Source organism: Trachemys scripta, chromosome 11 (assembly GCF_013100865.1).
Source record: "Trachemys scripta elegans isolate TJP31775 chromosome 11, CAS_Tse_1.0, whole genome shotgun sequence".
NCBI classification, from domain to species: Eukaryota; Metazoa; Chordata; order Testudines; family Emydidae; genus Trachemys; species Trachemys scripta.
Window position 1 is genome coordinate 35,339,620 of NC_048308.1, and position 27,956 is coordinate 35,367,575.

The 27,956-nt window shown below is 41.9% G+C and overlaps 1 protein-coding gene across 2 annotated transcripts in view; it reads left to right on the forward strand.

Annotated features, from left to right (window-relative positions):
• Positions 1-16,855, forward strand: part of B3GALT1 (beta-1,3-galactosyltransferase 1) — a 351,099-nt gene extending 334,244 nt beyond the window's left edge. For both annotated transcript variants that reach the window (XM_034785491.1, XM_034785492.1), the window contains one exon: positions 10,501-16,855. In XM_034785491.1, coding sequence (XP_034641382.1) covers positions 10,731-11,711 — 981 coding nt within the window. In that variant the 5' untranslated portion in view covers positions 10,501-10,730 and the 3' untranslated portion in view covers positions 11,712-16,855. The remainder of the gene's footprint in view (positions 1-10,500) is intronic.
• The last annotated feature ends 11,101 nt before the right edge of the window (positions 16,856-27,956 follow it).

Below are 27,956 nucleotides of genomic sequence, written 5' to 3' on the forward strand. Positions count from 1 at the left end.
ATAACCCCACCAAGATGCAATTTACACATTACTGCTGTAAGAGGACATGATTGATGTAAGCACAAATGACCTATCACAACATGAAGTCAAGAGTATTTTTTAAATTGTTTCTAAAAGGCATTCAGGAGGAAAAAGTGCATGGATTTGACACTTGACATCTCCTGGGAAACTTTGAAAAGCATTTTGCTAAGAAATTATTCTGCTCATATAATGTTTATTTTCTTCACTTCATTCCTCTCCTTTTAGTTAGCACTAAGTGTATTTGCATAAAAGATTTGATTTTGCTACTACTGAAGCCAATGGCAAAGCTCCAATTAACTCCAGCAAGACCAGACCCAGGCCCAGAATAAGCCACTTTCAAATAGAAATGTGCCCAAACCAGAACTACTTATCTGTACTCACCACAGGCCAACATTTTATGGAAGTTTGATAAAACTGGACCTGGATGGGAACCATTCCTGGTTTATGCTAGACCTTTGAAATTACTAGACTTAAATTTTTTTGGCTAAGTTTGGCCAGCCTCAGCATAGGGGCTCCTAGGCCTCTCTTTTCCAGGCGCATAGCACGGGAAAGGAAGTTCAGCCAGGGCATCTCTAGACCCGCTTGAGGCCGTTGACAGACTATGCAAAGCAGAGCTGAAAACTGCACGAAGTTATGCTGGGGCACTAGAGTGGAAGATAAAGGAGAAATAGACAAACAGATTTTTTTAATCCAAAAATGTTATGCTTAAAAAAATGACAGCAGAAAGAAATATTTTATGTTCAGTTGCAGTTATAAAGACTTTCAGGTGGGGAGAAACACCAGTCCTCTAGTAAGGTGTCTCAGATCAACCAACCAAAAATTGAGACACCTAAAAAAAAATAATAATAATAATACCACCACCAAATGTTTGGAAACTTTGGTCCTAAACTGAACACCAGTGTACTTCCCCCACCCCAGACTTTGGCTTTTTCTACAATTTAATAATTCAATTCCATATATGGTCCAGAAAAAGAAAACCTGATGTAGAACTGACTGTTTCAGTTGTACTCCAATATCTATTTCACTCAGGGACTACAAAATGTTTGGAATGTTTAACAAACCTTCAACTAAAGCTGCAGGAGAATAGCTTGCAATCTCCTATAAAGTCACCTATACCATCTGTCCAGAATTTCATCAATAAATTACTCTAAGTATAGTGCCAGAAACATAATAGTTTCCCTGGAATTCTTTGTAGCTGAATTCATAATGTGCTGAATAATTATCTTCTCAAAAGATGACAAACTTTTACTTGAGTAACTTCAGATCTGCATAAATGGTAGAGAAATTTCAGTGTCTTGGTCTGTATACAAATGAAAGCCATGATCAGAGAAAACTTGCAAAGACCTCTTTTCAGGGAAAGCTGATTAGGGTCTGTTATATTTATTAAAATCATTAGTAGCATTATCCCCTTTTCCTTCAGGTGTACAGTCTTGGCAGATGTGCTTGGGCCTGTCTTCACTCAGCTGGGCTTGCTGCTCTACAACAAACCATGGAGTTATCATGATGAGCAGCTGCACTTCCCCGGGGCTCTGATCTCGGGTGTTTCACAGGGCTGTGCTGTCACCACTCCTATTCAACATCTGTGTACAGCCCCGAGGGGAGAGTGAGATGAGAGGTTTACAGGCTTATGCCAGGCTTACAGATTTGGGGGTGCCTATCATACCCCTGTGCAGACACTGCTGTTTCCTGTTACCCCACTACAAGAATTCATCTAGAATCGAGGGAAACATCTGATTTAGGCTTAATCCAGAGAAGATTGAGATGATCTTGATAAAAAAAAAAAAAAGCAGCACTCTGAAAAACTGGCAGAAATTACAACTAATGAACAACATCTGCCTGAGAATTGTCTTTTGCCAACTGTTCCTATTCTCAAATGTATTAATTATCTATCAAATACATTATGTTGTGTGCAGACAGCTCATGAAAATATTCTCAATGAACCTCATAGTTTGTGCTAAATCAGTTAGTCAAAGAAGTCACACAACATTGTCTCTCTTTAGTTGGATTCAATATCATCATAAACAAAGATACTGTGATGATTGATTATTCATTGTCATATTTTAAGGCAGAGTCAAAAAATTTAAATATACTTGAAATGCCTCAAAAATGCACGTGTGCTGCGGGGGGGGGAGGGGCAGGGGAGGTGTCATTGCTGTGGAATCTAGGTCCAGTCTGCAGCACATTACAAAGGATTTTGGCTACTGTCAACGATCATGCAAGCAATTTAATCACATGCCTAATACTAAGCACACAATTAGACCTACTAATGTCAAAGCTATGTACCTTGCTGAATCAGAGCCATATTTACAGGGGCGGCTCCAGGCACCAGTGCAGCAAGCACGTGCCTGGGGCAGCAAGCCGCAGGGGGCAGCGTGCCGGTCGCTATGAGGGCGGCAGCCAGGCAGCCTTTGGCGGCATGCCTGCGGGAGGTCCTCCGGTCCCACGGCTTCGGCAGCAATTCGGTGGCAGGTATGCCGAAGGCGCGGGACCGGTAGATCACCTGCAGTAGTGCCACCAAATCCGTGTGACCAGCGGACCCAAAGGCAGCCTGTCTGCCGTGCTTGGGGCAGCAAAAAACATAGGGCCGCCCCTGCATATTTAATGTAAGTACTTGGCAACCTTGGACATTCTCAATTACTGGCTTATTCCCTCTCTCATAGATTGCTCTATGTTCCCCTGCCCAATAAATCCATATATTATTGTGACACCAGCTTCATACCACTGTGCAACAGCATTAATTAGTGACATGATCTTTTGTCCATTAGCCAACCAAAAAAAAGTGACTGATCCTTACCTAACCCTGCAATTGATGTGCTAAAGGGGGCCCTAGAATTCCACCACTCTATGTTCTTCCCTGCTCTAAATATTGCTAACATTATTTAGCACAGAAAAATACTTAAATCGTTTAGCTTTGGAATTTGTGTGCAGACAGCTCATGAAAATATTCTCAGTGAACCTCACAGTTTGTGTATACTGAGGCTCCATGAAAGTGTAAAGTCGAGCATATTGACATATCCTGCCAAATGCTCAACACAAAAAGGGTAACAAACAGAAAACCTGGAACTTTTATTGTAGCACACAACCAAACACAAAGAACTATATTTGCCCAAGCCTATTGTACTACGAATATAGCTACCTTATACCAATTATCTGTTATATGCAGGTTTAACTTTTCTGATTTGAGGGTATCTAAAAAACAATTAGCTTAAAATGCCACCAGATCCTGAATGGATAATGGAGATCTTTAAACAATGAGATTCTGGTAACTTAAAGCTAATATGTAAAGTGGCATTTTAAAAACTTTTTGTAAGAGAAAGGAAATTCGAAATCTAGTATTCTGAACAAAGCTTTAATATTTGCTGTGCATGCAGTACTAGTATTCTTGATATGAAACTTGACTTGACATACTCTGGAAGCAAGTAGTGAATTGGCTATCAAAGTCAAATGCAATATTTACATCCCACTTAGATATTAGATACCCTGTCGTCTAATAAAAATGCCATATTAACATTCTTTAAAAAAATAAAATTAAAATCCCTGTTTGTATCAGATATTAAATCTTAAATACTCTTCCACACCCTGTTGCAATTTGTGGGATGTCATTTCAATCATTCACTCTCTCAGTTCTCAACAATCCTCCTATTTTCTTTTCTAACAGACTAGGAACACGCAGGGAGCTACTGAAATTGCTGGGTGACTAAATAAGTCACTGCTGTATGTTGGGGGGGGGGCTATTTTTTGTTTGTTTTTACCATTGTCATCATAAAACTAAGAAAATCTATGTTTGCAAAGGAAACCAATGAAGCTTTTAAAGTACATACACACATACTATACATGTTACATACACACACCCCCTACATATGGGATGGTGATCTCTAGGAGATATTTCTAAATCAGGTGAACCCGCAGAACCATGTGACAAATTGTATTTATCATGTACCTTTGAACACTTCACCTGCGTTCTGCACATAAAGCTTACTACTGGGGCTATGTTTAATATTCCAAACCTAGAAACAGCTTTCAAACGGTCGTTGTGACACTCCTTTGGGGTACCCAAGGTTGGAAGGCACCTCACTACCACCTGCTCTTAGCATCGGAAGCCATGTCTGTGCCTTTTGAGGGTCAGCTCTCCATCGCCACTTACCATGGGCAACAAGTCATCCCCTCTAGGCCTTGGAGGCCCTGACGTCACTGTACACGTTAGCTAGGGTTACCATACGTCCGGATTTTCCCGGACATGTCCGGCTTTTTGGGCTCCAAATCCCCGTCCGGGCCGGGGGCTCCGGGGCTCGGCCGGGGGCTCGGGGGACGGGCTGGGGACCGGCGGTGCGGTGCCGGGGGCCGGGGACCGCAGTGCTGGGCGGGCCGGGGGTGGTCGGCCGGGGGCCGGCACCCCAGGGCCGGGGCCAGCCTGGGCCGCGCCTCCTCCCCCCACACTCCCCCTTACCTGCTTCAGGCTTCCTGCGACTCAAATGTTCGCGGGAAGCAGGGGAGGGGGCGGAGACTTTTGGAGGGGGCGGAGTTGGGGCGGGGGCGGGGTTGGGGGCAGGCCCGTGCAGTGTCCTCCTTTGGGAGGCACAAAATATGGTAACCCTAACGTTAGCAATAGGCACACTCCAATAGCCGAGTCTTCTGAGCATCGTCCTGTGTGTCCAGCTCCTGTTCCACTGAACACTTGTAGTATTCACAGATCTGCTACTTCCACAGAAACAATACACCCCAGCTTACTGCTTCCTCCTCAGATCACCCCTCTGCTCAGCCCACAGCACTTAAACTTGTTTTCACTATAAACATATCTAAGTTTATTTAACAAAGCCCAGAGATTTAAATAGTAGCAAGTAAAAGTATTGGAAACAAATGGGTATATATAAAATAAAATCATAACACGCTTTCTAAAGCCTAGATTAATTAACAAGATACTCTCCTGTCTTGTAGAGTATTGCTCACCCAAAATCCTGGCAGTGCTTTATAGCCAGATTCTTTTCATGAGATAAGCACACTGTCAGCTTACCTCCTAGGTGAAAGACTGTGTGCATTCCCCTGCACACCAAGATAGACCAGTACAATACTTGGTCTTTATTCATAAACAGCACATCTTCCTGCTGTTTATTTCATCCTGTAAATTTCCTCTCGTCAATTTTGCAGTCCTTCATTCCACCCTTGACTCATTACACAAATAGGCATACAGTGAGAGGCATACACTACACAAATGACCAGACTGGGAGATAGGCATCTGCTACCTCCTGCTGAAAGGAACATCTCCAAGCAGTGTCACCTCCTGGTGACCTGCCTTACTCCCAGACCTTAAGAACATAATTTTCAGTATAGATACATAACTCCTTACATATTACTGTACATACATTTTGCAATGATTATGATGACCAGTGGGCTTCTGGCTCTCGATGGAGACCTCACCCATTGGTGAACTATTACGCAAATATCTGACCCAGGAGATCCCTATAAAAGCCTATGCATTCCCTGTACCCTCTCCCCATTGGCACTAAGAGGTCCTTGGGTCACCACCATTTTTATTTAATACCGTACACCAGAAAACTGAAATTTCATTTTGAGTTACATGAGTCCAAGGGCCAGGATGGGAAATAATCATTCTTGGATGAGTGCTGGTTTTAAGATCCGATATCTAATGAAAATTTTACCCAAATGAGAAAGCTAGGAATCTCTCTTCCTACTGGTATGAGACATTTGTAGTTTCTAGCCCTGCTAGATCACGAAATACATGGGACCTTAAAATCACAATATAATGGATTGAAGAATCTATTTTACGCAATTTTACAGTTTCTAAAATGTACTAGTTAATTTTCTTCTCCCTCAGAAATCTGTACAGCTATATGTGGTAACTAATGTGCCTATATTTATTAGAGAAGGATAAGGAAAGCCAGAACCCAATCTACTATAAAATTTCCTAAACCACTTTCTGTAGCATATACAGAATATCCGCTGGTATAGTGCAATATAAAGATTTTATGTATCATGATTGCACGACTGACCTACACTGAACTATATAGCTCACTCATGGCATCTCAAATTCATACTTATAAAATCTTCATATCACAACACAGCATCACGTATCCCAATTTGAATTGTATCTTGGTCTCAAAGTGGTAGTTAATATAAGCTTTTTAAAAAATAATAATAAATTGTAGTTGTTGCCTATTGATCCCAATTCAGCCAGAGCTGATTAAAAGTCCTGAGAAATCTTGCTGGATTAGGGATTTATTTTTTCAGTTTTGTATGGGCTCCCACAATTCTACTGAATTTAACAAACTAGTGAGAGTGGAGGGGCTAACTCTCACTAACGCCACTATGGGATTCATGCATGTAAATGCTAACTGCATTCACAACTGGGGATGCTCAAAAAATTGCATGCCCAGATGATTGTGGTGCATAGTTTCATATGCACAAACAGAGGCCATATTTTAAAAAGATTACTCCTGTATTCTTAGCTTATTGATTAATAAGGGAAGATCCTGAATATTGTGACAAATCCAGGGCTCCTCATGGAGTCAGGATTGCTGCTACGCTGCACAACACGACTATTCAGAATGTTCGCCCTTGTGCTCTAAAACCCATAAAAATCAATGGGCTTTGGAACAGGCTTGAACATACAGGTTGATCACTTGAAAAGAGAGATAGCACCTCCAGTGATACATTACACTCTAGCCAGTACAATAACACTGTTGTTGTTTTCTCAATACGTTACCATTTTTATTTCCCATGCACAGTACAAAAGTTATATTTTTTTATAATAAAACACATCAGTAATAGAAAAGGCAAAACCTAATACTAGAAGTTGGGCTTATACAAAGTAAATTCCAATTTGAGCCTGCCACTCCTTCCTTAACTCACTCCATAACTTGAACAAATAAATGATCTTGGATTACAAAAAACACTTTCTCATGTGGAAGTTTTGTATCTGCGTAGAAGAGAGAACTCACCAATCAGCATACCCCTTCATAGCTGGATGCAGCATTACAGGACCTTCCTTTCAGCCCCCTCCTTCCAATGACCATTGGGGTCCTGTGGTGGTCTGGTTCTTCTAGGGACTCAGCCCTAGAGCCAAGTTATGTACATCCTCACCCCTTCTGGTGTATCAGTATCCCAAATAAACTGTGGCCTTCACAGTACTAGTCATCAATTTGAAATCTTCCAGCCCTCCTGGGCTCCTCTTCAATCTCACTCTTCTCAGAATCAGGGATTTCTGGGCTTCTGCCCAGCATCTCTCAGCAGAACTCAAACTCCCCAAATAAAACAAACGTCTTAGACCACTGCTTTCCATGCCGCCGCCACCACCCCCCTGGGCTTGTGCTTTCAGTTTCTCTGTTCTCCCCAGCTCCTTGTTCCTCTTCCAGAATGCCAACCCAAAGGGCTACCTCCCCGGGGCCTTGCCCCTGTTTCTGTGCCCACCACAGGGCTAGCTCTATTTCTGTAATTTCCTCCTGGTTCCTTTCCCTTAGATAGGGAACTCAAAACTCCTCTTCTTCTGGGTCTCTCCTCCCACTCTGAGTTCCTTCCTTTACCTCCTCCCCAGCTGGATTTGATAAGAAATTGAGTCTGACACAGTTTCCAGGTGTAATCAGGTGGGCTAATTAGGCTTCTGTTAACCTTTCACTTACTCATGTGTACTCTGTAGCAAGAATGCTGTAGAGCATGGCAATACAGCCTTTGTTTCCACTTCCTGGTTAAAAGAAATGTCCTAATCTGAAGATAGAGTTATAGTGACATTTTTCCTCTTTATTTTTGCTGTATCAATCTGCTTCTTTTAGGAAAGTCCATGGGGGGCGGGGGGGAAGGGGATTGCCACACAACTAATATGCACACAACCTCAGTTTACTTCAAACACAGCTGCACCTGTGCATCAGAGGGCAACATTTTGAATTCAGTAGCACATGAGCCCAATTTTCCCGGAACCATCCCAGTTTTCCCAGAACCTTCTTTCTGGGGCCCCAAAATGAGCATAGACACTATTAAAGCTGTTCTTTTGCTCAAAATGAATTTAACAGCACTTATTCAGTGTTCTATGATACATTCATTCAAAACACTGAGGCTATATCTACATTTATGGTGGTGTATAGAGTACAGTCACTGCACATCCAGTTAGCAGTGTAGATGGTGAAGCACCGCTTAAGCGAGCAGAGTAGTGTAGAGTGCCCTACAAGCCTGAACCCTAGGGCAGCGGTTCTCAACTAGAGTCCGCGAGCCTTTCAGGGGTCCGTAGGGCCCCGCTGCTGAAACCCGGTGCCCTGAGCCCTGGGGCCCCCCCACGGGGCTGAAGTGCGGAGCAGCGCGGGGTTTCAGCCCCAAGTCCTGGTGCCCCCTCACCCTGTGGGGCTGAAGCCAGGAGCAGCATGGGGCTGAAACCCTGAGCTCTCCCCCTCCCCCCGCCAGCTGTAGCCGAGACTGGGCAGGCCTGAAACCCCGAGCTCCCTCCTGCTGCAGCCAGGAGCAGCATGGGGCTGAAACCCTGAGTTCTCCCCCTCCCAGCTGCCGCGAGGAGCGGAGCAGGGCTGAAATCACAACGCAGGCAGAAAGCTTGAGCCCATGGGCCAAGTTGAAGGGGCACAAGGGTGTTGCCCCCCAAACTGAAGTGCCTTACCCAGAGTGGGGCAGTCTTGGGGAAGCTCCACTCCTCCCCCTCCTCCACTCCCCCAGCCCCCCTTAGGCCTTGCCCTCTGGCCAGGTCCTAGGCGGGAAGCCGGAGCCAGGCAGTGCAGGGCAGCGGCTCCTCTGGCTGGTGGTGCCATGGAGTGGGCGGCCATGGCATTCCCCTAATCTGCTGCTGGTGCCCGCCAGGGTTGTGGCTGCTCCTCAGTTCCCAGCCTCCTTTGACTGCTCACGCAGCCAGTCAGAGCTGCCCAGATGGCTCCAGCCCAGCAGAGCCCTGGGGGAGCAGCCACCAGCACACAGCCCCAGATAGGTGGGTGGCTTGCTGAGGTGAGTCAGAGGCTGGAGTTGGCGCTCCCTCCCTGGACCCTGCTGTGCAGAGCTGGCCAGAGCCCCACCAGCCCTTGCCCCTGCCCAAAAAAATTGAAGTCAAACCACACCTATGCCCAAGGGTTCTCACCTTGGCCCGGAGCCCCGAGTTCCCCCACCCCGGCTGGTCCCTGGAGTTGTTCTAGCATGTTGAGGGAGTCCTCAGAAAGAAAAAAGATTGAGAACCCCAGCCCTAAGGTATATATTCCTACACAGCTCTCTACATGCCACAGCTGTGCCTTCAGTTTAGTGTCCCACTATCTCCCCATTGCCTGAGTCTTTTCCCACTGCAGTGGGGAGACAGTACACAAGTAGCTACATGCCACAGGCAGGCAGGCTGTGTTTACACTTATGTGTAGCTACACACAGAGAAAGGCTCCTGCAGGTCTACACTGCTGAAGTCTTTCCCTGTGACATGTAGCTACACATCACAGTGACAAGTGTGGACGCAGCCTGCCTCCATGTAGCTACATGTGTAGTGTCTGTAGTCTACGTGCACCTGTAACTGTAGAATAGCCTATGTTGCAGGAAAAATTCTCCCCTCCAATAAATATGCACATGTGTCTGTTGAGTCAGTAACAGACAGTAGCAAAACCAGCACTTCTTTAAAAAAAAAAGTGTACTTTCGCATGAATATTTTGCAACCTTTCAAAAAATTTTACCATAACAGTGTCTCAGTTTATTGTTTTGAAAATACAATCACCATAAGCCTATACTGGGGCAATATTTACGGTAGATGAGGCACAGTATTAGCTAGAGCAATGCTGCAGAAAGCTACTGCACTGTTTGTTTAGAAAAGATGTTATAATCACATCTTCCTACCATTGTCTCTACTATATTTGTATTCAGATCTTTACATGGATTTATTATGGGTTGTTTTATGACAGCATATTTTTCCCTATTATGGTTATTGTGCTTAGGAACAGGATTCTAGTCCAAACCTGCTTAATTTAATTTTAATTGTTGCCAGGGCACATATTAGTACAATTTGTATTAAAACTAGGTTTGTAGATATCCATACCCATACTCCACTAATTCTGTCCTACAAGACATGTATGCCTTATTAAAGAAGACTGTAAGCAAATATTAATTTATGATTTATACTTATATTTTAATATTTCATTTACTTAATTTATATTTTATCTTATATTTTCATGTAAAATGCTTTATAATTTATCTTAAAATATTATGCTAGATTGTGGTAGTCCTAAAGAAGGAGATGAATTCCCAGCAAATCCCTTTTAAATTTTACTGATGACCTAAAATACAGTAACAGTCTTTTCAATTGGATATAATACAAGATGAATTATTAGCCTGTATATATCATAAACATGTTCGTCCAGGAGGGGTATATTCCAGTACAGTGTGTTGTATCAAAGGACTTCATGAAATAAAATTCAGGAGAATGATAACTCTTATATCATAATAATTGTCCTATATCATGAATATATGACATAGCAATGGAAATCTTTTTCTCATATTTTTCAGAGATAAATGAAAATACCAAGAAATAGAAGCTGCTACTATACAAAGAAAGAAAGAAAAAAGTATCTTCAGGGTTAATATCCTCCATCTGAGATCCATGAACAATTACACAGTTATTTTTCTATATCGAACTTTAAGGTTTGTTAATAATATGCTGCCTTTGCGGGACACAGAGATGCTAATGGTAAGAGGGCTATTTGTTCACTATACTGAATAGAGGAGCTACAGAAACAATGGCTTCAAAGGTCTCATGTTTATATGTTCTGACAGTAGTTTGTTGGGCAAGTGCTCTTTGGTATTTAAGTATAACTCGTCCTACTTCTTCCTACACTGGCCACAGACACTTCAATACCATATCGATAGCCAGGAAAAATGTCTCCTTTGGTAATATAAGAACTCGACCTATAAATCCACATTCATTTGATTTCCTTATAAATGAGCCTAATAAGTGTGAGAAGAGCGTCCCTTTCCTAGTCATTTTGATCAGCACAACTCACAAAGAATTTGATGCAAGACAAGCAATTCGAGAGACTTGGGGAGACGAAAACAACTTTAAAGGCATCAAAATTGCCACTCTCTTCCTTCTTGGGAAGAATGCAGATCCTGTATTAAATCAGATGGTAGAGCAAGAAAGTCAAATTTTTCATGACATTATTGTTGAGGACTTCATTGACTCTTATCATAACCTTACTCTTAAAACGTTAATGGGTATGAGGTGGGTGGCCACATTTTGTCCAAAAGCGAAGTATGTTATGAAGACAGACAGTGATATTTTTGTAAATATGGATAACCTTATTTATAAACTGCTCAAACCCAACACCAAGCCAAGGAGAAGGTACTTTACTGGTTATGTCATCAATGGAGGACCAATAAGGGATGTCCGCAGTAAATGGTACATGCCCAGAGATTTGTATCCTGACAGTAATTATCCACCATTCTGTTCAGGCACTGGCTACATTTTTTCAGCTGATGTAGCAGAACTGATTTACAAAACCTCCCTCCATACCAGACTTCTTCATCTGGAAGATGTGTACGTGGGACTCTGTCTTCGGAAGCTTGGCATTCACCCTTTCCAAAACAGTGGCTTCAATCACTGGAAGATGGCCTACAGTTTGTGTAGATATCGCAGAGTGATCACAGTGCATCAAATAACTCCAGAAGAAATGCACAGAATCTGGAATGACATGTCAAGCAAGAAGCATCTCAGATGTTAAGATTTTTACAGATGTAAATACTTTTTTTTTTTATTTGGGCAGAAAGGAATCGGATAATTTATAGGCAAATTAACTTGGAGGAGGGTTTTAATAACTGATTTTGCATTCTTGTCTTGACTCCTGGTTTGCACCCTTCAGACTCTATTCATAAAGACATTACGCAACTTACAGGGGCCAGCGTCAAATCTCAGAGTCATTGCTCCCTATAACAACATTAAAAAAAATAAGCTCTTGCACCTGTAGGTATAAGAACAGTAGTAGCTAACCAGAGCTGCATAACAATTCATGCCCATGCATCTGAGATGAGAGTCTGGCCCTAAAAAATGAAGAATCATGTTAACATCTTTATCTCATCCTCACAAGCTATAAGTGTCTTTTTTTAGGGCTCTATTCATATATATACACACAAATATAAAAAATATACTAAATGTGTGTATTTACAGCTTGAGTGCTATCTTTGCACTGATTTTATACACCTGTATTGGCATGTACATTTTACTGTACAGTATGTGCAGTTTAAAAATCAGTTTATTACTGGCAGAAAGGCAGAATTTAAACAAGTGTGAATATAACATTGAAAATCAAATACTGTAGGTCTTAGAAACAACACAACCTGCCCAAAGATAAAATACATGCTCCAAAAAGGTGGCATTTATGTGGATTATATAATAAAACCACATAATTCCCCCTGACTAAAAGAGCCCTATCTAATATAATCGTACAATGAAATATAATTTGTGTGTGAAATACAAGACAAAGAAAATGTGTGCAACAAAAACTAAAAATCAAATCAAATGTGTATTCAGGATAAAGGTACTTAAAATACTTTAACATTTTCTTTTTAAAACAAGTGCAGCATATCTCCTTAGTACTACTTAGGACTCGTAGAGATATATACGCACTAACAGCAATACTATTTTGGTACAGTATTATTGGACTAGACAGTATTATCACCAATAGAATTTTCATAAATTATAGTGTCTGCCATAGCAAATATGTAATTTTATTGAATAATGGAAAATATCAATAAAACAATCCTTTCCTACTGTCTTACTGACTAGAAGCAAGTTTACCATCTCCACATCACTTAGTATATCATTAAAATTAAACACAACATATGGTACTTAAAGCATTTTGCTTTCTTAGAGCTAAATTCTGCTTTTTACTGCAGTGCACCCATTACAGAAAATGTAATTACTCAAGATTTATACCAGTGTAGCAGAGGAGAATTTGGACAACACAAAAAATACTCAGTCAATTCTTTCTTGGGCAACAGAAGGAAAGTATAATAGCAGTTATGTGGATCTCTCAAGGGGAGAATAGATCCTCACAGCAAAATCAAGAATATTTAGAAGCAACACGTACATAAGCCAAATTCTAGTCTTTGTTTCATATATGGAGCTACCAGTGAAGTCATTATTAAACCAAGAAGTCACTGAGGCCCAATTCAGGAAAGCATCTCAACTCAGGACAGCCCTTAAGCACACACTTAACTTTAAGTATGGGATTGAAGTCAATGGGACTCAAGAACATTCTTAAACGTCAAATACATTCTTAAGTGCTTTCCTGAATCAGGGCCTGGGAGCTGGGCACACAGATCCCAGGGCAGAATTTGGTCTTCAGACTACAAAACATGTGACTACTTAATTTAAATTTTCCCCTCTAGGTACAAATGCCTTTCCCCTTTAGGATTCCCTTTCCTTCCCTGGCCTTTTCCTATAGGGTGACCAGACGTCCCGATAAAATCGGGACCGTCCCAATATTTCGCTCCGCTGGCAGCACTGGTTTTTGTTTTGTTTTGTTTTTTGCTCCGCTGGGCAGTCCTCGGCTTCTTTTTGCTCCGCAGGCAGCACCCCCCACACCCCTCAATGTGTCCCGATATTTTCTTCCTCTCAGCTGGTCACCCTATCTTCCTACAGCGTAACCTGCTTTCTCATGCTTGCTCTTCTCTACTCCTGTCTCAGGCCTGTGCATATAATGAGACGACAATAGATCCCAGAAGCACATCTCTGCAACCTTTATGAATACTAGTGGAGTGAGATTACTGAAAAATATTTTCTGTTTGAATCATTAAAGCAATGTGCTTTCACTGCCTTCACACAAGTGTGCTTTCAATTAATATTCTTGCAGGATGTTCACTGGAACAAACAGATTTAAACAAATAGTATAGAGTATTCATGGAAATTGAATTTTCACCTGGTAAACATGACAATTCTCACTCAAAATCTGATAGTAACAGACATCCTCATTCATCGAGGTGACCTAAATGTCCAATCAAAACAACTCAAATTTCAAATATTAATTATAGTTGGAGATGGTCAAAAAAATCCAAAAATAATTTTGTAAAAAAATTCAAAATGTTGAGCTTGTTTTTGTTTTGATGTGCTCAAAATGCAACTATTACGCATTCTTTGTAAAATATTCATCATTTTTCAAAATGGTTATCTAAAATTTTCATGTTCTGAAAAGTTATTTTAAGAAAGTGAACGTTTCTATAACCATTTTGACAACACACAACATATTTTCTTAAAAAATTAAAGCAGCACAGCATTTTTCATAAAAACAAATTTGACAACTGACATTTTTTCACAAAAGAAAATCATTTTTGAAAAAGGCTATCTTTGCATGAAGAGTTTTGTCTGAAAAATTTCAGCCACAATACATTCCAAGAATTACTTGCTGAAATTATTCAGAAAATAATTTCAGCAAAAAGAATTCAAAAATATTGCTGCATGTTCACAGTTTGCAAACTGAAAGAGGCAAAATTCATCATAAAAGTTATAGCTATGGATTATTCAGCCATCACTGGTGTCCAGTGTTGTGTAAGTACAGAAGGATAGTTATGTCATTCAGGATATCCATGGGGAAATAGTATGAAATTATTGATTCATTGTTTAAGTGAAATCTCTGAAGTAATTTTGCCCTTAATATTATCTGTTGTTAATATCATGCCATAGGTGTACATAGCACTTTATAAACAAGTAAGCGAGCGTTCCTCCACCAAGGAGCTTACATGCTAGTGAAAAATCCTGCTCACCTTATTCACATAGCAGTATTATTGATTTCAAGGGAACTACTTGTATAAATCAGGTGAGGAGGATTTGGCCTTTAAACCACACTATATAGTGCAGTGAATGAAAACAATAGGTATTGAGCTTTACTTCAGAGTTAGAAGTGAAGCCATACAGTAGTTAGCCCAATAGCTGCTGCTAATTTATAACTGCAGTTGCATGCGTATCCTTAGAAAAAATCCAGAAATGTTGGCTATGAACACTGAATTTGCTACAATGAAATCAAGATATATCCGTCTCAGCTGCCCTTGATAAAGCTGTTCTTGCTTCCTGCCAAACTCAGAACTCTAAGAAAACAAAGTTCAACTGTTTGCACATATGCATTTTATATACACACACACACACATACACACACACACACACACAGAGTGAACTTCATCCTTTCACACTCAAGCCCAACTATGTGCCAGTAACTAAATGGAGGGTGAAAGATGGAATTCACCCCCAGCTCATGGGTAAACCACAGACTGCAATGCAGTCTCTCCATAAACACTTACTGTAACTGTTCCAACCAATAAGCTGGAATAGCCTCTGCTGTATCTTCGCACACTGTGTGGGGATATTGGGCCCTGGATCCAAAAACTCATAAATCCTGTGAACTCACCTCCAGCCATTCACACTCTGCTCAGCCTATTCGGGGGAAGCAGAGAGACCACCCCTCTGTAGCCCATGAGGGTCACAGGGCTCCTATTCCCATCATCACAGGGCTTGAGCTTGGAGGGCCTTGAATTTCCTCCTTTATGAGCAAACTGCCTCAGACAGCCTAAAAATTGCATTAATGATTAGCAAGTACATCTTGAAAATACTATTTCCTGGTGTTTATAAATAAATAGTTTTTCAACAGAAATGTAAATATTCATCATGGAACTCGTACATATATTTTGAAGGCATTTTCTTCTGTATTCAGCTGTGTAGAGTCTGCTTGCAATTTAATATTCTGTTATGCATGGAGCTGGGTTAGGCATTATGTTTGTCCAGTGCTTCAAGAGCCTTAAGCATGTGTGCCCTAACTTTTGAATATACAAGACTTTTTTATGTCAGGTAAAATAAAACATGAACTAATTTTCTATTTTTATTAATTTTCTGATACTGTACTTCACTAGCTTTTTACGACCATGATATGGATTTAGTATTTTCTCATCACTCAAAAAATAGAATATGCAAACCATATCTGGAAAGGGATATGTCTGGTCCTAAAACCAGCACACTGTCCCTCTAACCCAAAAGAGTTTGTGTTGGACTGAATAAGGTTAAATAGCAACAAGCAATGTTTGCATTGGGCCCCCTTTAATCAAAACAAATATTTGTGTTAAAGGTGATTTTGTTTTGACAATTTAAGAGTGCTGGATTTTTAAATCACTTTAATCAAAATATGAATACAGTCATATTTGGTTTTGATTGAATTGTAGCTGAACAAAGCACATGGTACCAAGAATCTGTGGGGGGAGAAGGGGAAGGGGAGGTGGGAAATGTCTCTTTTGGAGGAATTTTTCACTGTAGCTTTTCCTGTCAGATGACTTGGGAATTCTTCAATGAGTACTCAAGATTCATTTTCCATCTTTCCTAATATTTAGATTCAGTACAGATATTGATTCTTTATGGGGATATTTTTTAAAATATAGAAGGCAAGGGCAATTTATAAATGAAGGAAGTAATTAATTAGAAAAGCGTGTTGATAGCAACTGAACTTTAGGTGTATCATTATATATGAATGGCTGTATTTATGTATTTATTTGTTAAAATTGTATATATTGTTTTATCTACCGTAAGTGTCTGTAAAAGTGAATTCTTTCAAAGTATTATTTAGGGTTTTGTGGGGTTGCCAGTCAAGCTGCTAATCAAGATACTATTTTTTGTATAAATGTCAAATTAAAAAAAAACGAATAGACAAATGAAAAACTGACAGTGTCAATGTACAGTTCGCTTCTTCACCTCTCTCTTTCTCAACATGTAAACTATTATCAGAAAGCACGATGCTAATGTATAGGCATATCTGCCATGAGAAAGAGCATTGTGCTGTAAAAGATGATTTTTTTTTAAACATTGGGAAAAATAAACAAAAGGAGAAATTATTGTATTTGATCATCATTTCTCTATTGATTTCCTCAAGCTAATGTACACATTGTTCAAATGTACAATGGTTTTTGACCCTGAAGAGTCAATCTTAAAACAAACTTGACAAGAGCTGGGCTTTTTCAAAGGGGGCTATTGGGTGCCTAGCTCATTTTCAGCTCCTTTGACAATCCCAGCTAATGCTGTTAAGCAGCCACGCTATGCAGATCTGAGCTGAAGATGGGGTGCAGCCCAACTGCCCAAGTATGCTGCCTTAGCAAGGCACAGCTCCTCCAAGAGCTCTATGGTAAAGCACTTCTCTCTTTGGTGCTAGCCAACATTGCTATCCAGCGAGGAGTGCGAGAGGGGCCATGGCCCCACTGCTTCCCACAATCATTTGGACGGCTTGAACCTCAGAGATTCTAGGAAGGACTACAAATGTCACTGGCCCCTAGATGGAGTGGAGAGAGTCTCCTTGTGACATTGTCCCTTTTACACCAATACAAGAGCTAGTTGCAGTCACAATTTGGATCCAATTTATGCCAGAGCCAAATACAATCTCAATGAACTTGGAGAAAACGAACCCATACTGAAGCAGCTAGGAATTTGTAAAGGAATGTATTGAAATAGAGGGAAAGTGGAGTCTCCTGTGTATCTGAATACTATTTGACCCTCTATGACAGAGGCATGTCAGACAACACCTCTGTAGGCTTCCTAGAGACTCAACCAATCAACAGTCAATAAACTGGGTTATCCTTTGCTTCAAAGAAGCACAGTCTGAACAGTCCCAGATTATTGAACTTTGGTTTCAGGCCTTCAGTAACCTTTGGCTTCAGTAACCCAAAGTTCCTTCTAGTCCCAGAAATTAAGGGAGAGGTTCTTTCACCCCCTCCTAGGAGAAACTCTTGCTTTCACAAATCAGAAGTGTATTGCTACTTGTGTCATCAGTTTCAGCAACTGTCGACCTCTCCTTAGACACTCTAATTCAGACACAGCATCGTCAGGCCCCCTGGAAGTGTCTCTAAGGGTATGTCTACACTACCTGCCGGATTGGCGGGCAGCAATCGATCCAGCGGGGGGTCGATTTATCGTGTCTAGTCTAGACACGATAAATCGACCCCCCGAGCACTCTCCCGTCGACTCCTATACTCCACCGTCGCGAGAGGCGCAGGCAGAGTCGACGGGAGAGCAACCGCAGTCAACTCACGACAGTGAAGACACCACAGTAAGTCAATCTAAGTACGTTGACTTCAGCTACGTTATTGACGTAGCTGAAGTTGCGTAACTTAGATCAATCCCCCCCCATAGTGTAGACCAGGCCTAAGTGGCCTCAGCAACATCTGCACCTTAAAAGGGATAAAGCAACTGACAGTTTCATGTTTTAGAAACATCTCATCTTACTGTCACAGATTTCTCCTGTTTTTACAACAGCAGCCTAAATCTAATTGTACCCATTACACTGCATGTAATTAATGTACATCTTAAAATGTATGAATATTAGTACTAGCAGGGTGGGTTTCATATAGCTTGATTATCTCAATTACAAGCATTCTGTTCTCTCATTTACTTAATTGATTGTCATAGATTTCCAAATGAATTCCCACTGCTGTAAGAGAAACCAATATATTAAAAAAGTGCTGAAACTTGCCTATTGAAGAGAGCAATGTACCAGAGAAGATCCATATGGCATAAAACATTGTCCTGAATAATATCTGCTTACCTTTCTCTTGTTAAAAATATGAATTTATGAAAAGAGGCATCTAGAGAAGAATAAATAAGTCTTATTGATTCAACTGTACCTATAATCAAGTCAGCTCCACTGTCTCTAGTGGATGTGCCTAGTCCACAAGAAAAAAAAATTCCATTTACTGTATTTTCTGGCGTATAAGACTACTTTTTAACCCAGGAAAATCTTCTCAAAAGTCGGGGGTCGTCTTATACGCCGGGTGTCGTCTTATAGGGCGGGTGCTGAAACTTCCGAGCCGGACTGGAGAATCTGCGGTCGCCGCATATGGTGGGGGGAGCTCAAAAACGGCCGCGGCCGCATCCCCGCCCAATGACGAGGTGAGGGGGCGCCTCACCGGGAAGGTGTAAGTGAAGGGCGGAGCAAGCTGCAGGCGTCCGGGACGCCCGGGGTATGGAAAAAAGAGATAGAGCAGCGCTGTGCCCAGAAAAACACGCCTCTTTCACCCGTCTGGCCCGCCCTTGTATCCTATTACCGTACCTCCTTCTCTGCCTCTTAGATCTCGCTCCTGAGGACTGCAGTGAAGCGGCGCAGGCGCGCATGTGCGAGATCTGAGAGGCAGAGAAGGAGGTAATAGGATACAAGGGTGGGCCAGACGGGTGAAAGAGGCGTGTTTGCGCTACCGCTCTGATAGTCTTGGAGACAGGGAGGGCTGGGCAGGCAGGGAGAGCTGACCAATCCAAGCAGGCTTTGTATACAACAACCAGCCAATCGCCGGTAAGGTACATCGCTTGCCGTGATTGGCTGGTTGTTGTATACTGGGTACCACATACAGTACAGCACCAGTATCTGTACCTGTTCATACAGTATAGCACCAATACATACAGTACAGTATACAAATGTCCAACAGTCAAAACCCCATCATGGCTCCACCAGCAAGAAGAAAGAAATATGAAGCCAGTTTCAAACTTAAAGTTGTAAACTTTGCCATGGAACATAATAACTGCGCTGCTGCAAGACAATATGGAGTAACAGAAAAGATGGTTCGGGACTGGAAAGCAAATGAAAAAGCATTAAAGAGTATGCCAAGGGGTAAGTGTGCATTAAGAAGAGGCACTCCACATTGGCCAGAACTCGAAAAACATGTAGCAGACATGGTGAATGAGCATCGCCAAAACGGTTATGTAGTGACACGAAATAAAATACATTTGTTTGCACTTCAGTGGGCCAAATCTAACCCAGATCACAGCAACAGATTTAAGGCCACTGTATCCTGGTGTACTAGATTCATGGGAAGGCATAATATGGTACTGAGGCAAAAGATGAAAATTGCCCCAAAATTACCTGCAGATCTTGATAGCAAAGTAAATAGTTTCCATCGATACGTAATACAACAGCGCACTAAACATGGCTATGCATTAAGTAGTATTGGAAATATGGATGAAACTCCAATTAATTTTGATATGGTTGGAAATAAAACTGTCCATCAAAAAGGTGAAAAAACAATTTTAATTAAAACAACAGGACATGAGAAGTCCAGTTTTACAGTGGTACTAGGATGCACAGCTGATGGCGCCAAACTGAGACCAATGATTATTTTTAAAAGAAAAACAATGCCGAAATTCAAGTTCCCTGTTGGTTGTTTTGTACATGTGAATGAAAAAGGCTGGATGGATGAAGAAGGGGTAAAGCTATGGCTTGATAATGTATGGAGCAGGCGACCAGGTGGACTTATTCAAAAATGTAGTCTACTGGTGTGGGATATGTTCAGGGCTCATTTAACTCCCAGCACCAAGCAAATGCTTGCAAGACTAAACACAGATGCGGCAGTTATTCCTGCAGGATTGACATCGTTGGTACAGCCACTGGATGTGTGCCTAAACAAGCTATTTAAAGATCGCATTCGAGAACAGTGGAATGAATGGATGGTTAGCGGCGAAAAGTCATTCACAAAAGGAGGAAACATGCGTGCTCCACAGTTGGATGTTTTGTGCAAGTTTGTCATAAAAGCCTGGAATGATATTGATGCAGAAACAGTAATCAAGTCTTTCAAGAAGTGTGGCATATCAAATTCATTAGATGGTATGGAGGACGACTACTTGTGGCAAGATGAAGAGGAAGCCGAAGCTGAGACCACACCATCTGATATGGAATTCGATCCATACGATGACTGCCTTACAAATGTATCACAAGATGTCATTGATGTACTTATGATATCAGATGACGAACAGGAGGATTTTGAAGGCTTTTAAAGGGAAACTGTCACGCCAGCAAAACCTGAAAAAATACCGTAGCTTGCAGTTATGATGGGCGTTGCTAACTCGCCAGGGACTTGCCCGGCACTTGCTCTCTCTCTCTTGTTTGTTATCTTCCTCCTATCATCATCAGTTCCAGTTTGGTTGACAGCTTAGAAAACAAACAGCATGGCAGCTCCCATGGGTTTATTGTCTTATCCTTCCTTTCAGCTTTAGAGTGAATTAGGAAAAGTTTAATCCACTTGCACTGTTTTATGTTTACATGTTTGATGACAAACAGCCTTATGTTTATAAGTGACAGTTTTCCTGCTAAGTACCTGCATGTCATAAGCATTTGAATTAAAATTACCATATTGAAATCAAATCTGATGTTTTTTTAATTTTTTTTTGGTGTGCGTTGGAAGAGGGGTAGTCTTATACGGCGAGTATATCCCAAACTCTATATTTTAACTGGAAAAGTTGGGGGTCGTCTTATACGCCCAGTCGTCTTATACGCCGGAAAATACGGTAGTTTTCTTTATAAAATCTCTTAGTTCTGTGCAGTATGTTGGCTCTATGTTGTGGCTCTTGCAATGACCTCAGCCATCTCCTGGAGGGGCCCAAGAATGAAATGCGATTTATTCTCCAGGGGAGGTTTATTCTCGAGTTTTTTCTCAGCAGAGCCAGTGTTACATGTGTTCTTGTACAGAATTATGAGTAGTGGTTTTGTGAAGAAGATTGTCCTTAACTAGGGAACGAGCTAAAAATCACCAATTTGAGGTGAGCAAACCCCATACAGCACATCCCTTTGTGGGTTATGTATCTCAGATGACCAGAAATTGCAGTTTTGTTTTACTAGATAAGGCCAGAAGGGATCATTAAGATCATCTAGTCTGAGCTAAGTATTGCTTTCTTTAATCCCTTGGAAACTATGGTAGTATTATGAGCTGTGTTGAACCTTGTTATGGAGTGAGTTAAATCCTCGCTGAAACTGATGTGTGAGCATGCCCTTTATTTAAGATACCTGGAGGAGACAGCTAAGGGGCCACACCTAAAACAAGGCTGAATAGAGTCTGCCCAGAAACTAGCACCATGTGGGTGGAGGGTTCCACTGGGTATTGTTCTGACCAGGTTTGAATGTGTCTGTGGGTGTGGAAAAGGCTAATGTTGAGGTGGGGAGGAGAAGGGGACAGACAAAGAACTGATGGAAAGACTCAGAGGCAGAAAGAAAGAAAGCAGCAGCCTATAAGGACATTGTGACCTTGATAAATCTAGAGGAAAGAGCTGGGTCTGCTGCTGACTCAGGAGGTTTAGGGCTGTAAGTAACTAAAGCAAAAATAGTAATAACAATAATAATAATAAGTTACACCTAACAGGGGAAATTAAAGGCAATAAGAAGAGGTTTTTTTAAAATACACTAGGAACAAGAGAAGACAAAGGGAGGTGCAGGTACTCAGCAGGGAAGAACTAATGACTGATGACATCAAGAAGGCTGAGGTTTTTAATGCCTATTTTGCTTCAGTTTTCACTACAAAGTTTAATGGTGACCAAATAATCAACCCAATTAATATTAACAATAGGAAGGACAAGCCAAAATAGAGAAAGAACAGATTAAAGAATATTTAGATAAGTTAGACGTATTCACGTTGGCAGGGCCTGATGAAATTTATCCTAGCTGAGGAACTAGCTGAAGCAATCTTTGAGAATTCATGGAGGACAGGTGAAGTCCTAAAGGACAGGTGAAGGGCAAACATAGTACCTGTCTTTAACAAGGGGAACAAAGATGACACAGTGAATTATAGACCAGTCAGTCTAATTTTGATACCTGGAAAGATACCGGAACAAATGATTAAACAATCAGTTTGTAAGCATCTAGTGTATAATAGGGTTATAAGGAATAGCCAGCATGGATTTGTCAAGAACAAATCATGACAATCCAATCTAATTTCCTTCTGTGATAAGACTACTGGCCTAATGGATAGGGGCGAAGCTGTAGAAATAACATATTAGAAATGATATATCTTGATTTTGGTAAGGCTTTTGGCACATTTCCACATGGCAGTCAACTAGGGAAATGGGGTCTAGAAAGAAATCGCTATAAAATGGGTGCAAAACTGAATGGAAGACCATACTCACAGAATAGTTAGATGGTTAGGTATGAAACTGGGAGGATGTATCTAGTGGAGTCCCACAGGGGTCAGTCCTGGGTCCTGTACTATTCAATATTTTAATAATGGAGTGGGGAGTATGCTTATAACATTTGCAGATAACATAGCTGGGAGAGGTTGCAAGCACTTTGGATGACAGGATTAGAATTCAAAACTACCCTGGAAAATGTAAAAAAAAGGGGGGGAATAAATTTGAGGGAGTCCAGAGTAGAGCAACAAAAATGATAAAAGTCTTAGAAACGTGACCTAAGAGAAACAATTTAAAAAACTGGTCATGTTCGGCCTTGAGGAAAGAAGACTGAGGGGCATCTGATAACAGACTTCAAATATGTTAAGGGCTGTGTCAGAATCCTGATAAGGTCAGTCAGGGTCAAACCTGAGGCTGAGAGTAGTGGAGGAGTTAATAGTCAATATCAGGCCAGCTTGGATAGCAAGGAGCAGACTTTGTCAGGTTTCAGGGTCCAGGTCAGGAAGCAAGGTCCAAATAAAGCCAAGGTCAAAGCCAGGAGTTCAAGAGCAGGAACGGTCTTGGCAGATACAGGAGAGACACACTGTTGCTTGGACGCTTCCCTTGGACTTATACCGGGCAGGAGACATGGGGAGGCTGCCAGTCAGACTCCTTTAGGTGGAACTTCCCATGGTCTGTGTCCATGTTGGGTCCTGGGTAGCCGAGTGTGACCTGGTTACTGCTGTTGCTGGGTGGCAGCACGGAGGTGTTTTCTTCCTGGTAGTTCTACAGGATTGGGAATGAGACTCATAGGGCCATTATAAAAAGGCTGGTAATCAATTGCTCTCCATGTCCACTAAAGGTAGAGCAAGAAGTAATGGGCTTAATCTGCAGCAAGGGAGATTTATATTAGATATTAGAAAAAAAATTCAAAATAAAAGAGTAGTTCTAGTAGTAGGTCTAGGCTTCCAAGGAAGGTTGTGGAATCCCCATCATTGGGGGGTTTTAAGAACAGGTTGGACAAACACCTGTCAGGGGTGGTCTAGGTATACTTGGGCCTGCACCAGGGCAGCAGGCTGGACTTGATGACTTCTCAAGGTCCCTTCCAGCCCCACATATTTGATTCTATGATCCCCTGTTCTTTTGGTTCCTTCATGGACTTGTACACATCTTGTAAATAAACAAGATTGCATCAAAGAAAATACCAGGCTCCATCATTAATTTCTACTCCCAATTGGAACATCCCCAGGGGCCTGAAATTTGACTAGCTGGTCAGGTTCAAAATAGGTAAGAGTAACCAAGTCCCCTGCTGCATATCATCTGGTAATTCCTTTATTTCCAGGGTAAAAAGCAGTCTCTCTAGCCAGGTCAAGACTGTTAAATGCCATGCAGGGAAGTGCTAGCAAGCAAGCAGCATAAGATTATATCGTGTGGCACCATCTTCTGGCACTAGCAGGGGGTTTAGGTAAATGGGAGAAGACTAAATGACTGACAGCATGTATGCTCTACCATCCCTGTGTACTAACCAGTGTGTCATTGCCTTTGCTGTCACGTCACCTCATGCTTGTCACGGTTCAGTTAGGAGAACATCTTTAAAAGGAGAGTGTGCAAATGAGAAAGAGAAGAACAGGGAAAGATACAAGGAAGCTGGCAGATCTTAAAATGTCTGATTATTTAGTCAGCCACAAAATCCCTCTCCACCTCTAAAACCTATCTCAAAACACCTCTCTGTTGCAAGGCTTTTCAGGGTTTGCATGATTTTGTTCACATATTCTTAAAGACAACTCAATTAAAACCTATTGAACGAAATTATGGTCTGCAGCCACTGTACTTTATCTGGTACGTTGGAGATAATGTTTGGACAGAACAATAAGAGCTGAATTCAGAACCGGGTTAGGCAGCTGCAATTCCCATCAATTTCAGTGGGACTCATACCTGTTGATTCCCTGTATCTAATTTCAGCCCTGCTCCTGCTCCCCATAAAGTCAACAGGAGCTTGGTCAGGTTCTTGGATTGCAAGGCCCCTTGTGGCAGAGACCACCTCTTATTCTATATACGATACAGCACTTAACAAGTAACAAATAACTGTTTGATATTAAGAATACCATAGGGGAAAGTCAAGTACATAGAAATCTGTACACTCCAGTTTGAATCAAACATGTTCACTATATAGATACGTAATTCCAAGGCCAGAAGGGATCAATGTGATCATCTAGTTTGGCTTTCTGTATAACACAGGCCATAGAACTTCCCCAAGATAATTCCTAGAGAACATCTTTCAGAAAAACAGCCAACCTTGATTTAAAAATTGTCAGTGATGGAGAACCCACCACAAATCTGAGTAAATGACTGGTTATTTTCTCTCACCATTAAAAATGTACATCTTATTTCCAGTCTGAATTTATCTATCTTCAACTTCCAGTTATTAAATCATGTTATACCTTTCTCTGCTAGACTGAAGAGTCCATTATTAAATGTGTGTCCCCCATGTAGATACTTATAGACTGTAATCAAGTCACCGTGAGCCTTCTTTTTGTTAAGCTAAATAGACCGAGCTCTTTGAATCTGTCACTATAAGGCATGTTTTCTAATCCTTTAATCATTCGCATGGCTCTTCTCTGAACCCTCTCCAGTGTATCAACATCCTTATTGAATTGTGGGCACCAGAACTGGACACAGTATTCCAGCAGTGGCTGCACCAGTGCCAAATACAGAGGTAAAATAACCTCTTTGCTCCTACTCAAGATTCCTGTTTATACATCCCAGGATTGCATTGACTCTTTTGGCCACAGTATCACAGTGGGAGCTCATGTTCAGCTGATTATCCACCATAACCCCTCCAAATCTTTTTCAGAGTCACTGCTTCCCAAGATAGAGTGCTCCATTCTGTAAGTTTGGCCTTTGTTCCTAGGTTTATATATTTACATTTAGCTGTATTAAAATGCATAGTGTGTGTTTGAGCTCAATTTATCAAGCACTCCAGATTGCTCTAAATCAGTGACATGTCCTTTTCATTATTTATCACTCCCACAATTTGTGTGTCATCTGCAAATTTTATCAGTGACTATTTTAGGTTTCCTTCCAGGTCAGTGATAAAAATATAAAATAGCATAGGGACAAGAACCAATCCCTGTTGGACCTAAATGAAAACATACATGCTTGATGATGAGTCCCCATTTACAATCACATTTTGAGATCCTTCCTTCTTAACCCTTCTATACAGATAAATATATCAAATTAACTGTGGTGTAACAGGGCTACCCAATCTGGCTTCAGGCCATGCCACTTCCTCAGTTTACCTTCTGTCATGCATCAAACAACCCACCACACAACTGGTGTTTTCACAATACTGCTCCCTCCTGGGTGCGTTTATTACCATAAAATAACACTCAAAACCTTACAGCCCTTTTCTCCCGACTCAGTTAATTTTGTAAGTTTATAATGGCCTCCGGTATCAATGCCACCTCCCTCCAGGCTTGCATTCCTATGCGGCCATCATAGCTGGGCTTCTCACCCAGCACATTCCTGTTGCATGCAAGTCCCTCAGCAGAGGCTTATCCCTCAACAGTTCCAGCTACTTGCAGGTCTTTCTCTTTCTCTCCCAGGCCTTCGGCCTAGGAGTCGTGGAGAGCTGCCACCATCCCACTTCCTAGCAGGCCTGATTTTGTCCCTTAACTACCTGTTCTTAAGAGGACCATGCCTTGGAACAGTGTTGGCTCATCTGGGACCCCCACCATCCTTAAAAGAGATGGACCACCCTGTTACCCACAAGAATGAACACAGAGCTACTCAGGTTAGAGTTGTGTGCCTTCTCTTTTTCTCCATTTCTGTATCCATCTCTCTTCTTCCGTTTCCTACTTTCATTCTCTCTCATTTTTAACATGTATCTGTCCTGTCTATTGTTTCATTTTCACTTTTACAGTGTTCCAGCTCCTGTGACTTCTTTGCAAGTCACACAAGTTTGGCTGAGACCAGAGAAAGTCTCACAATGAGGCCTGAAGCTCCAGCCCGCTCCCAAAATTCAACCCTGCCTGGGGGAAAACCCAAGCTGATTGACTGCCTTGCCCACAACCCCACCTCCTGGGGAAGAGCAGCCAAATATGGCTGCTGCGGGAATCAGACTGTGTTCTTTCCCTGAGCAGACACCATTCTTGTATGATGGGAGGACAGTGCAGGGAGCAGAAAGAGCCCAGCTGCTCAAGGTGACCCACTCCCTCCTCCCACATGAGCAGAAAGAGACCAGCATAAGGGACAACTCCACTCCCTCCATCCCTCCCATGAGCAACAGGACAGCTCCTCTGCTCCTTCCCCTTCCTCTCCCTCCCTGCAGTACCTGGCCTGGGAAGGGCGGGCAAAGAGCCCCTCGAGCTGCCCCTCCAGCCTGGAAGATGGAGAAGGCGACCCTGCTGCAGTCCCCCTCATAGACTGGGTGGGTGGTGAAGAACACCAGGAGCTGTAGAAGGAGTAGAGGTGAGACTATGGGGGCAGAACTGATGTGGGGGCTGGGTCGGGTCAGAATCAAATGCTAGGCAGGAGATGGGCAGATGTGGGGTGAGAGCTCCTTCAGCAGGACCAAAATCACCTTAATAAATTTGGAAGCATTGGCAACATTAATTCTCTCTCTCACACACACACACACACAAACACACACACACGTCAGAAAGACAGCTAAAATCCTTTGAAAATAAAGTGCTGAGATGAATTTGGGAGCCAATAAGGGAGAACATGTGGAGACGATCTAATAGGGAACCGTGGGAGGTCTATGGGTAAACCAAGTATAGTAATTGTAGTGAAATCCCCATGATTCCAGTGGGTCAGGCATGCAGTTAGAATCAGAGAAGAGACTGCAGCTAAGCATCTCTTGCAAAGTCAGCCTTGTGGTGTCCAACCTCATGGCTGACCAAGAAGATGGAGGGATAATGTTGAGCAAGACCTAAAAGCTCTTAATGTGAATTACTGTGTAGGGTTACCATACGTCCGGATTTTCCCGGACATGTCCGGCTTTTGGGGGCTCAAATCCCTGTCCGGGGGGAAATCCCCAAAAGCCGGGCATGTCCGGGAAAATCGGGAGGGAGGGAGGACTCGGCCG